The sequence below is a fragment of the Heptranchias perlo genome, chromosome 6 (assembly GCF_035084215.1).
Source record: "Heptranchias perlo isolate sHepPer1 chromosome 6, sHepPer1.hap1, whole genome shotgun sequence".
Classification (NCBI taxonomy): Eukaryota; Metazoa; Chordata; class Chondrichthyes; order Hexanchiformes; family Hexanchidae; genus Heptranchias; species Heptranchias perlo.
Window position 1 is genome coordinate 111,057,820 of NC_090330.1, and position 12,345 is coordinate 111,070,164.

Genomic DNA, 12,345 nt, shown 5'->3' on the forward strand with positions numbered 1-12,345 from the left:
CTCACTATGGTTTAGCAGAGCTCCATGTTAATACTAACATGCTTCCTGTGCGGACGATGCTGGTGGGGTGTGCATGGGTTTCCAGGGCCAGGAACCCTCGCTGACCTGCATTTTTTACTTTCATTCCTTTAGGTGTAAAAGGTTCACCTGGAATGGCCGGATTCCCTGGTATCAGGGGGGTTAAAGGTCGACCTGGCATCTCAGGCCTTAGAGGGGAAACTGGTTTCTCTGGAATCACAGGGGCCAAAGGTTACCCTGGGTTGAAAGGTACCAAAGGTAAGTGCTGACCCTGCGGTGACCTTACTCCAAGTTAGTGCTTGTGAGCTGTTTGGGTAACTCCCTTATGACGAGCGAATATTCTCACTACAATTTAACCATTGAGGAAATTGGGCCCCAGTTTTACCTTTTGTGTTGTGTGTGATGGAGGCCGAGACTCAGCGCAGTACCTGAGGGAGTGCTGCCCTGTCAGAGGGGCCGTCTTTCAGACCAGATGTTAAACTGCCTGCCACAAAGTGGCAAAAATGTCACTTTAAAGCAAAACATTGCCGCGTAAAGATCTTTCCGGCAAATTACATTTTAGCTTCTCCCCACCAAAGTTTCTCGGACCACGAATCTATCGTGTTTGAGGTCCTTTTTCGTAATTCCACATCTGACCGTCCCGCGAATCGCTCTCCGGACTCAGTGACTCTCATCTGATTCATCACATTTCCCATTTTCCACTCATTGATTTCCAGCTCTCTGTTCCGCGCTCCCACTGACCGAGACTCCACTGTGGGAGGGGGGCCTCTGAACATTTACCCCATTATCCACACACAGGGGGAAGAGGTAGGTACGCAATGGGCCTTAAATTAATGGAACGACGTATCTATCATTAGCCCTCGATTTTAACCCCCTCACCGCCCCTCGATGGGCAGGAGAGGGTCAGGGGAGAGGGTTTTAAAATCCCCGGCCCCATTCCCACCCCTTTAAAGTTTAACGTGCAGAAATGAGGCCATGGACAGGGCTCCTGCAAACGGATCAGGAGGTAACGATGACATAATCTGTGCTCCAACTTCACTTTCACAGAAAGTTAGAGAGAGGCTCGAGCTGTGGGCTTCCCGGCAGGCCCAAGGCAGGAGGCTCTTTCAGCACTGCTTGTGGGCCGGGAGGAGCAGGAGGGTCCCCCACCCCAGGCCCCTCCAGGAAGCCTTCGGCCTCCACCCCCCCCCTGATCACAGCCCCACCCCCCGATCACAACCCCCCCCCCGATCACAACCCCACCCCGATCACAGCCCCCCCGATCACAGCCCCCCCCGATCACAACCCCCCCCCGATCACAACCCCCCCCCGATCACAGCCCCCACCCCGATCACAACCCCACCCCCGATCACAACCCCCCCCCGATCACAACCCCCCCCCGATCACAACCCCCCCCCCGATCACAACCCCCCCCCCCGATCACAGCCCCCCCCCCCGATCACAGCCCCCCCCACGATCACAGCCCCCCCCCAATCACAACCCCCCCCCCGATCACAGCCCCACCCCTGATCACAGCCCCGCCCCCTCTCAATCACAGCCGCCCCGATCACTGCCCCCCCCCCAAATCACAGCCCCCTACCCAATCACAGCCCTCCCCCCAATCACAGCCCCCCCCCGATCACAGCCCCCCATCTCCAATCACAGCCCCCCCCCCCGATCACAGCCCCCCCAATCACAGCCCCCCCCTGATCACTGCCCCCCATCTCCAATCACAGCCCCCCCCCCGATCACAGCCCCCCCAATCACAGCCCCCCCCTGATCACTGCCCCCCCCAAAATCACAGCCCCCCCTCTCAATCACAGCCCTCCCCCCGATCACAGCCCCCCCAATCACAGCCCCCCCAATCACAGCCCCCCCCCGATCACAGCCCCCCATCTCCAATCACAGCCCCCCCCCCCGATCACAGCCCCCCCAATCACAGCCCCCCCCCCGATCACAGCCCCCCTACCCAATCACAGCCCCCTCCATTCACAGCCCCCCCAATCACAGCCCCCCCCCGATCACAGCCCCCCCCCCCGATCACAGCCCCCCCCCCCGATCACAGCCCCCCTACCCAATCACAGCCCCCTCCATTCACAGCCCCCCTACCCAATCACAGCCCCCTCCATTCACAGCCCCCCCGATCACAGCCCCCCCCCCGATCACAGCCCCCCCCCCGATCACAGCCCCCCCCCCGATCACAGCCCCCCTACCCAATCACAGCCCCCTCCATTCACAGCCCCCCCAATCACACCCCCCCCCCGATCACAGCCCCCCCATCTCCGATTGCAGGCTGTCCCCCCCGATCACACCCCCCCCCCGATCACAGCCCCCCCATCTCCGATCGCAGGCTGTCCCCCACCTCTGATTGCAGGCCGTCCCCAATCACAGGGCCCCCGATTGCTGGGGTCAATCCCCATTGGTCCCCTCCCGCCGCTGGTTTCTGCCTCCTGTAAATATCGGGGCCGCGGGTGGTTTGAGATTTTATTTGACGGCAAGTCGACCTCCTCAGGCATTTCTCATTAGATATGAAGATTAAGTGTGTTATTCAGGCCAAGCGGGTTCGAGAGCAGAGAGATAATTGGAGCCAGGCTCGGGAGGTGAAAGGAGGATTGTGGGGTGGGGAGGAGGATGGAAGATATTTAATACGTTATACATGGATGTAATTGATGTTGCAATGTGTAGCAGGAGTCATGCATGCTCAATGTAAGGACAATACTCAGCCTCCAGCCAAGGGACAGTGAGGCATTCTGAAATCAGAATCACCAATCAACTGGAAATTTAAACATCCTCACGCCCAAAAACAAGAAAAATAAAACAATCATCCATAAATATTTCAAGCAGAGACGGTTAAGGGGAGATAAGTTGGGTACAGTAGCATAGTGATTATGTTACTGGACTAATAATCCAGAGTCATGAGTTCAAATCCCGCCATGGCAGCTGGGGAATTTAAATTCAATTAATTAAATTTAAAAAATCTGGAATAAAAAAGTAATGGTGGCCATGAAATTACTGGATTGTCGTAAAAACCCATCTGGTTCACTAATGTCCTTTCGGAAGGAAACCTGCCGCCCTTACCCGGTCTGGCCTATATGTGACTCCAGACCCACTGCGATGTGGTTGATTCTTAATCATCACCTTCTTCAAGGGCAATTAGAGATGGGCAATAAATGCCGGCACTGTCAGTGACACCGACATCCCATGAACAAATAATAAAAAAAATTTGATAGAGGTGTCCAAAATCATGAAGGGTTTAGATGGAGTAGATCAGGAGAAACTGTCTCCAGTGGCAGGAGGGTCGGTCACCAGAGGACACAGATTTAAGGTAATTAGCAAAAGAACCAGAGGGGGAGATGAGGAGAATTTTTTTTAAGCAGCGAGTTGTTATGATCTGGAATGCGAGTTGTTATGATCTGGAATGCACTGCTTGTTTTCAAATCCCTCCATGGCCTCACCCCTCCCTATCTCTGTAGCCTCCTCCAGCCCTACAACCCTCCGAGATCTCTGCGCTCCTTCAATTCTGGCCTCTTGTGTATCCCCGATTTTAATCGCTCCACCATTGGCGGCCGTGCCTTCAGCTGCCTGGGCCCCTAAGCTCTGGAATTCCCTCCCTAAACCTCTCCGCCTCTCTCATTCTTTGAGAATCTCCTTAAAACCTACCTCTTTGACCAAGCTTTTGGTCTCCTGTCCTAATATCTCCTTATGTGGCTCGGTGTCAAATTTTGTCTGATTTACGCTCCTATGAAGCGCCTTGTGACGTTTTACTACATTAAAGACGCTATATAAATGCAAGTTGTTGTTATTGTTTTGCATTTTTGACATGTATAAAGTGCTGACACTTCTCACCAGAGTAAAGGCTTCGAGGGTATGGAGAGTGACAGTATTTTATTAATGACTATAGGTAACCGTGGAGAAAGTGGCCGACCTGGCCCAGCACCGCCAATCATTCCAGCCATGATGGTGAGGGTGAAGGGGTCTAAGGGAGATACCGGTTACTCTGGAGGGGCTGGATTCGTTGGGCCCAGAGGTATGATATGACGGAAATATGAAAATTGGAAAGAATTGCTATTTCATTCTTTTGTTTGATTTTGCCCGCATTGACATGTTGCCTATGAAATTTGGGATAATCCCAAATCTTAGCCATGTTGTTTAGACCACTTTTGAACCTGTGTTGATTTTAAAAAGCGTCTCTAACTTATATGGGGGAAATTAGGAGAATTTCTTTTACGCAGTGAGTTGTTCTGATCTGGAATGCGCTGCCTGAAAGGGCGGTGGAAGCAGATTCAATAATAACTTTCAAAAGGGAATTGGATAAATATTTGAATTGAAAAAATTTGCAGGGCTACAGGGAAAGAGCAGGGGGAGTGGGACTAATTGGATAGCTCTCTCAAAGAGCCAGCACAGGTACGATGGGCCAAATGGCCTCTTTCTGTGTTGTATGATTTTATGATTCTGACTGGTTTTGTGACTGCAGAAAGTACTTTTGGTCACCTGTCCTAATATCGCCTTACGTGGCTCGGTGTCAAATTTTGTCCGATAATCGCTCCTGTGAAGCACCTTGGGACATTTTACTATGTTAAAGGCGCTATATAAATGCAACTCGCAGTCGTTGACCTGTTGTTGTCTAATTGGGGAATAAACGAATAGCGAACACATCACTGCCTGTGTCGTCAAACACTTATTTTTGTGTCTGTTGTTTTTTTTAATCAGGGTCTAAAGGAATGCTGGGGCTCCCAGGCCAACTTGGACAACCAGGATTCCCTGGAATTCCAGGGCATCAGAAAGGCATTCAAGGAATCCCAGGATTCTCCGGTGAACCTGGGAGCAAAGGAATGCCAGGATTACCCGGTCCTCCAGGCATTAGTGGATTCCCCGGGATGTCTGGCGAGAGGGTGAGTTTGACAGATCAGGTGATAACAGGACACTTAGAAAATAATAATAGGATTTGGCAGAGTCAACATGGGTTTATGAAAGGGAAATCATGTTTGACAAACCTATTGGAGTATTTTGAGGATGTAACTGGTAGAATAGATAAGGGGGAACCAGTGGATGTGATGTATTTGGATTTTCAGAAGGATTTTGATAAAGTCCCACAAAGGAGGTTGGTGAACAAAGTTAGAGCACATGGGATTGGGGATAATATACTGGCATGGATTGGGAATTGGTTAACAGACAGAAAACAGAGAGTAGGAATAAATGGGTCTTTTTCAGGTTGGCAGACTGTGACTAGTGGGGTACCACAGGGATCGGTGCTTGGGCCCCAGCTATTCACAATCGATATCAATGATTTGGATGAGGGGACCAAATGTAATATTTCCAAGTTTGCTGATGACACAAAACTAGGTGGGAATGTGAGTTGTGAGGAGGATGGAAAGAGGCTTTAAGGGGATATAGACAGGCTAAGTGAGTGGGCAAGAACATGGCAGATGGAATAGAATGTGGAAAAATGTGAAGTTATCCACTTTGGTAGGAAAAACAGAAATGCACAGTATTTTTTAAATGGTGAGAGATTGGGAAATGTTGATGTTCAAAGGGACTTGGGTGTCCTTGTACATGAGTCACTGAAACCTAACATGCAGGTGCAGCAAGCAATCAGGAAGGCAAACGGTATGCTGGCCTTTATTACAAGAGGATTTGAGTACAGGAGTAAAAATGTCTTACTGCAATTATATAGAGCCTTGGTGCGACCGTATCTGGAGTATTGTGTACAATTTTAGTCTCCTTATCTAAGAAAAGATATATTTGCCATAGAGGGAGTGCAACGAAGGTTCACCAGACTGATTCCTCGGATGGCGGGATTGTTGTATGAGGAGAGATTGAGTAGACTAGACCTGTATTCTCTAGAGTTTAGAAGAATGAGAGGTGATCTCATTGAAACATACAAAATTCTTACAGGGCTAGACAGGGTAGATGAAGGGAGGATGTTTCCCCTGGCTGGGGGGTCTAGAACCAGAGGTCACAGTCTCAGAATAAAGGGGAGGACATTTAGGACATTTAGAAATTTCTTCACTCAGAGGGTGGTGAATCTTTGGAATTCTCTACTCCAGAGGGCTGTAGAGACTCAGTCATTGAATATATTCAAGACTGAGATAGATAGATTTCGAGATATTAAAGGCATCAAGGGATATGGGGATCGTGCAGGAAAATGGTATTGAGGTAGAAGATCAGCCATGATCTTATTGAATGGCGGAACAGGCTCGAGGGGCCAAATGGCATGCTCCTGCTCCTATTTCTTATGTTCTTATGACAGAAGGTGTTTGCGTTTCATTCGGACTGTTATGCCCCCCAAGCGCTGAACCGAGTTTGTCTAAAGCGTCAGCCCTGGCTCAGTGGGCAGTGCTCTCAACCCGGAGTCAGAAGGTCATGGGTTCAAGTCCCACTCCAGAGACTTGAGAACAAAATCCAGGCCGACACTCCCAGTACAGTACTGAGGGAGTGCTGCACTGTCGGAGGGTCAGTACTGAGGGAGCGCCGCACTGTCGGAGGGTCAGTACTGAGGGAGTGCTGCACTGTCGGAGGGTCAGTACTGAGGGAGCGCTGCACTGTCGGAGGGTCAGTACTGAGGGAGCGCCGCACTGTCGGAGGGTCAGTACTGAGGGAGTGCTGCACTGTCGGAGGGTCAGTACTGAGGGAGCGCTGCACTGTCGGAGGGTCAGTACTGAGGGAGCGCCGCACTGTCGGAGGGTCAGTACTGAGGGAGTGCTGCACTGTCGGAGGGTCAGTACTGAGGGAGCGCTGCACTGTCGGAGGGTCAGTACTGAGGGAGCGCCGCACTGTCGGAGGGTCAGTACTGAGGGAGTGCTGCACTGTCGGAGGGTCAGTACTGTGGGAGCACTGCACTGTCGGAGGGTCAGTACTGAGGGAGCGCCGCACTGTCGGAGGGTCAGTACTGAGGGAGCGCTGCACTGTCGGAGGCTCAGTACTGAGGGAGTGCTGCACTGTCGGAGGGTCAGTACTGAGGGAGCGCTGCACTGTCGGAGGGTCAGTACTGAGGGAGCGCTGCACTGTCGGAGGGTCAGTACTGAGGGAGTGCTGCACTGTCGGAGGGTCAGTACTGAGGGAGTGCTGCACTGTCGGAGGGTCAGTACTGAGGGAGCGCTGCACTGTCGGAGGCTCAGTACTGAGGGAGTGCTGCACTGTCGGAGGGTCAGTACTGAGGGAGCGCTGCACTGTCGGAGGGTCAGTACTGAGGGAGCGCCGCACTGTCGGAGGGTCAGTACTGAGGGAGCGCTGCACTGTCGGAGGGTCAGTACTGAGGGAGCGCTGCACTGTCGGAGGGTCAGTACTGAGGGAGTGCTGCACTGTCGGAGGGTCAGTACTGAGGGAGCGCTGCACTGTCGGAGGGTCAGTACTGAGGGAGCGCTGCACTGTCGGAGGGTCAGTACTGAGGGAGCGCTGCACTGTCGGAGGGTCAGTACTGAGGGAGCGCTGCACTGTCGGAGGGTCAGTACTGAGGGAGCGCCGCACTGTCGGAGGGTCAGTACTGAGGGAGCGCTGCACTGTCGGAGGGTCAGTACTGAGGGAGCGCTGCACTGTCGGAGGGTCAGTACTGAGGGAGCGCTGCACTGTCGGAGGGGCAGTACTGAGGGAGCGCTGCACTGTCGGAGGCTCAGTACTGAGGGAGTGCTGCACTGTCAGAAGGTCAGTACTGAGGGAGTGCTGCACTGTCGGAGGGTCAGTACTGAGGGAGTGCTGCACTGTCAGAGGGTCAGTACTGAGGGAGTGCTGCACTGTTGGAGGGTCAGTACTGAGGGAGCGCTGCACTGTCGGAGGGTCAGTACTGAGGGAGCGCTGCACTGGCGGAGGGTCAGTACTGAGGGAGCGCTGCACTGTCGGAGGGTCAGTACTGAGGGAGCGCTGCACTGTCGGAGGGTCAGTACTGAGGGAGCGCTGCACTGGCGGAGGGTCAGTACTGAGGGAGCGCTGCACTGTCGGAGGGTCAGTACTGAGGGAGCGCTGCACTGTCGGAGGGTCAGTACTGAGGGAGCGCTGCACTGTCGGAGGGTCAGTACTGAGGGAGCGCTGCACTGTCGGAGGGTCAGTACTGAGGGAGTGCTGCACTGTCGGAGGGTCAGTACTGAGGGAGCGCTGCACTGGCAGAGGGTCAGTACTGAGGGAGCGCTGCACTGTCGGAGGTGCCGTCTTTCGGATGAGACGTTAAACCGAGGCCCTGTCTGCCCTCTCAGGTGGATGTAAAAAGATCCCATGAGGGATCTATTTCGAAGAAGAGCAGCGGAGTTCTCCCCAGTACTTATCCCTCAACCAACATCACGAAAACAGATTATCTGATCATTATCACATTGCTGTTTGTGGGATCTTGCTGTGCGCAAAGTGGCTGCTGCATTTCCTACATTACAACAGTGACTACACTTCAAAAGTATTTCATTGGCTGTAAAGCGCTTTGGGACGTCCTGAGGCTGTGAAAGGCGCTATATAAATGCAAGATGTTTCTTTTTAAAGTGTGACTGTTTTCTCACAGGGTGTCTCGGGTAGCCCCGGCCTGCCTGGTGGCCCGGGCCTACTGGGCTCTAGTGGACTAAAAGGTGAGTGAGGGTAAACATAACCCCCAAAACGCAGTACGGGACGGATTTAGAATTCGCTGTGCCGGCACTGAGCCAGGCGATGGGAGCTCGTATCAGAAAATCGTCACGGTTATTATCTGTCAAAAGTAAAAGCTGGGAAGTGTGTAGATTCCTGCCCCCATACTCTCAATAAGCACTCTCAGTAATTAAAGATTCTTCTGTTATTGGGATCATTTTCTAAGGGTGGGAACTAGGAGCTTTCCCTCTGCCAGTCTGAGCTTCGAAAAGTCAACCCCCCCCCTCGCCCATCACCTGCTGCTTTGAACCAATCGGACAGCCGTTAACTCCGCACTAAGACAGTAGCCCCGACCAATGGTCTCCGTGCGACCGAAACTAGTTGGTACTGAGAGATCTACAGTGATGCATCCACCAGCAGTGAGCTTCAACAGTTAACGGGGTATTTAACGGAACAATAAATGGAGTGACTTCAGATTTCACGACAAAGGGGTAATTTTGTAAATTCGGATTTGCGATGCAGAGTTGTGTCTGTTGAGAGTGTATGGCAGAGGCTTCAGGAGCTGGGAATATTTACTCGAATCCACACCATGCTCAGCGAAGCCCCACGGCAGGAGCTCATTTTACCCCCTCAGTCACACCAACCCAACATTGGCCTGTATTCCCTTGAATTTAGAAATTGAGGGATGATCTAATCGAGGTGTTTAAGATGATTAAAGGATTTGATAGGGTCGACAGAGAGAAACTATTTCCTCTGGTGGGGGGAGTCCAGAACAAGGGGGCAGAACCTTAAAATTAGAGCCAGGCCGTTCAGGGGTGATGTCAGGAAGCATTTCTTCACACAAAGGGGAGTGGAAATCTGGAACTCTCTCCCCCAAAAAGCTGTTGAGGCTGGGGGTCAATTGGAGCTTTCAAGACTGAGATTGATCGATTTTTGTTGGGTAAGGGGATTAAGGGTTACGGAACCAAGGCGGGTAAATGGAGTTAAAATACAGATCAGCCATGATCTAATTGAACGGCAGAACAGGCTCGAGGGGCTGAATGGCCTCCTCCTGTTCTTGTGCTCCTAGAACAAATTAAATAAAGACCGATAACTTGAAGACAGATTGAAAATGAGTTGAGAGCTAGCCAGTATAGGAACTGTGTTTGTTACTGACTCTACTCTACTTTACCTGACTGCTTCACTCTTTAATAACACAACTTTGTTGCTCCAACACCCCAGGTGAACAGGGGGAGACGATAAACCTGCCGGGGCTGCCAGGACACAAGGGTGAAACAGGTCAACTGGGGGTCGACGGTAAGGGGCCTGTCACTGGTGTATCTGAAAAAGACATTGTCCGTGTTTACGCAGGGACGTATATCAATGCTGTGCGTTCTGTTACAGGCAAATCAGGCTTTCCAGGGTTACATGGTAATCCTGGACAACCAGGGGATCCAGGCATTCAGGGGATGAAAGGGAATTTCGGTGATCCTGGGCTCCCAGGTCAACAAGGTGAGCACACCCCTCCTTTGTCTGCATGGTCGACCCATTCGATCTCACCTGTCCAGGGGACTGTATTACTCTACAGGCTCACTGTAGTGTTGGTTGTTTCCTCTTGACCTATACGTGTAAACAAGCGGTCACCTCAGATCACAAGATCGCAAGATACTTAGGGATGGGAAAGGCCGTTCAGCCCAAACTAATTCATCCATCCAGAACACTCCTGCACCCAAACCTCCCACTGCTGCATCTAACATCATTCCAGGATTTTCAGCTCCATCCAGTCCAAGTGTTGATCACTCTCTGTGTGAAGCAGAACCTCCCGATGTCAGTCAGTAATGTCTCGGTGACAGATAACAATCCATCCGTGAGGGTGGAATCAGGGGTGAGTTCTCTCTGAGCTATGTCACAACATCTAACACTCTGTCCCATGTGTGGAGCAGGGGATGCGACCCATTCCTCTCCTCCTGTCTGAATTGTACTTCCAAGCTCGCCAGCTGTTATTTGATACCCAGGTACCACATGTACGCTGACGACACCCGGCTCTACCTCACCCCCACCTCCCTCGACCCCTCCCCTCTCTCTGATTTGTCACACTGCTTGTCCAACACCCAGTACTGGATGAGCAAAAATTTCCTCCGACTAAATATTAGGAAGACCGAAGCCATTGTCTTCAGTCCCCGCTGCAAACTCCATTCCCTGACCACCGACTCCATCCCTCTCCCCGGCCACTGTCTGAGGCTGAACCAGACTGTTCACAACCTTGCTGTCCTATTTGACCCTGAGATGAGCTTCCGACCACATATCGTCTCCATCACCAAGACCGCCTACTTCCACCTCCGCTGCTGAAACCCTCATCCATGCCTTTGTAACCTCCAGATTCAAATTATTCCAATGCTCTCCTGGCCGGCCTCCCATCTTCCACCCCCCGTAAACCTCAGCTCATCTAAAACTCTGCTGCCCGTATCCTAACTCGCACCAAGTCCCGTTCACCCATCACCCCCTGTGCTCGCTGACCTACATTGGCCCCCAGTCCGGCAACGCCTCGATTTTAAAATTCTCAACCTCGTGTTCAAATCCCTCCATGGCCCTCGCCCCTCCCTATCTCTGTAACCTCCTCCAGCCCCTACAACCCTCCCAGATCTCTGCGCTCCTCCAATTCTGGCCTCTTGCACATCCCCGATTTTAATCGCTCCACCATTGGCGGCCGTGCCTTCAGCTGCCTGGGCCCTAAGCTCTGGAATTCCCTCCCTAAACCTCTCCGCCTCTCTCTCCTCCTTTAAGACGCTCCTTAAAACCTCCCTCTTTGACCAAGCTTTTGGTCACCTGTCCTAATATCTCCTTATGTGGCTCGGTGTCAAATTTTGTCTGATAATCGCTCCTGTGAAGGGCCTTGGGACATTTTACTATGTTAAAGGCGCTATATAAATGCAGGTTGTTGTTGTTTGTTTGTTTGTTGTTGTTGTTGTTGTCTGATAGTGAATTGCATTGGGGGCTTCCACTCCCCATATTATGGGCTGGGGTCTGGAACATGCAGAAGGTACATTGCATCCCCCGACGATATGACCAGCCCGAGCTGGGGGGAGGCCCTTCTCCTAAACTTGTGCTGTTTGGGGGAGGCTGAGCTGAGCTGAGCTGCAGACTCTGCTTCAGAGTAGTTCATTGAGCGTGAAGCACTTTGGGTTGTCTGGGTGATGTGATAAACTACTGTATAAATAACAAATGGGCAGAATTTCCCTTTCTCTGGGGCTTCCACTGATCGACCACTGTAGTTACTCAGGAGTTCGGGGTGTAGCCCCCGTCAAAATCTAACCCATCTTCTTATTTTACCAGAATTTTAAGAAGCAAATTTTTTCAGCAATGGTAAAGGTTTAACACCCAGGGGGTAAAGAGAGAAACTGCATTCCTATAGAGCCTTTCACAACCTCACAACGTCCCAAAGCACTTTACAGCCAATGAAGTAGTTTCGAAGCGTGGTCATTTTTGTAATGTAGGAAACACGGCAGCCAATTCGTGCTCAGCAAGAAATGTGATAATGACCAGATAATCTGTTATTTTTAGTGCTGTTGGTTGAGGGATAAATATTGGCCCCGGACACCGAGGAGAGCGCCCCCTGCTCTTCTTCAAAATTGTGTCATGGGATCTTTGGCAGACGGGGCCTCAGTTTAACATCTCATCCGAAAGACGGCACCTACGACAGTGCAGCACTCCCTCAGTACTGACCCTGAAACAGTGCAGCACTCCCTCAGTACTGACCCTGAAACAGTGCAGCACTCCCTCAGTACTGACCCTGAAACAGTGCGGCACTCCCTCAGTACTGACCCTCCGACA

At 51.8% G+C, this 12,345-nt stretch overlaps 1 protein-coding gene across 1 annotated transcript in view; it reads left to right on the forward strand.

The window, feature by feature from the left end:
- LOC137323158 (collagen alpha-6(IV) chain-like) overlaps positions 1-12,345 on the forward strand; it is a 209,901-nt gene that overhangs the window by 170,221 nt on the left and 27,335 nt on the right. The window contains exons 32-37 of the mRNA XM_067986641.1: positions 133-276; positions 3,899-4,024; positions 4,708-4,889; positions 8,477-8,540; positions 9,757-9,831; positions 9,919-10,026. Of these exons, the coding sequence (XP_067842742.1) occupies positions 133-276; positions 3,899-4,024; positions 4,708-4,889; positions 8,477-8,540; positions 9,757-9,831; positions 9,919-10,026 (699 nt within the window). The remainder of the gene's footprint in view (positions 1-132; positions 277-3,898; positions 4,025-4,707; positions 4,890-8,476; positions 8,541-9,756; positions 9,832-9,918; positions 10,027-12,345) is intronic.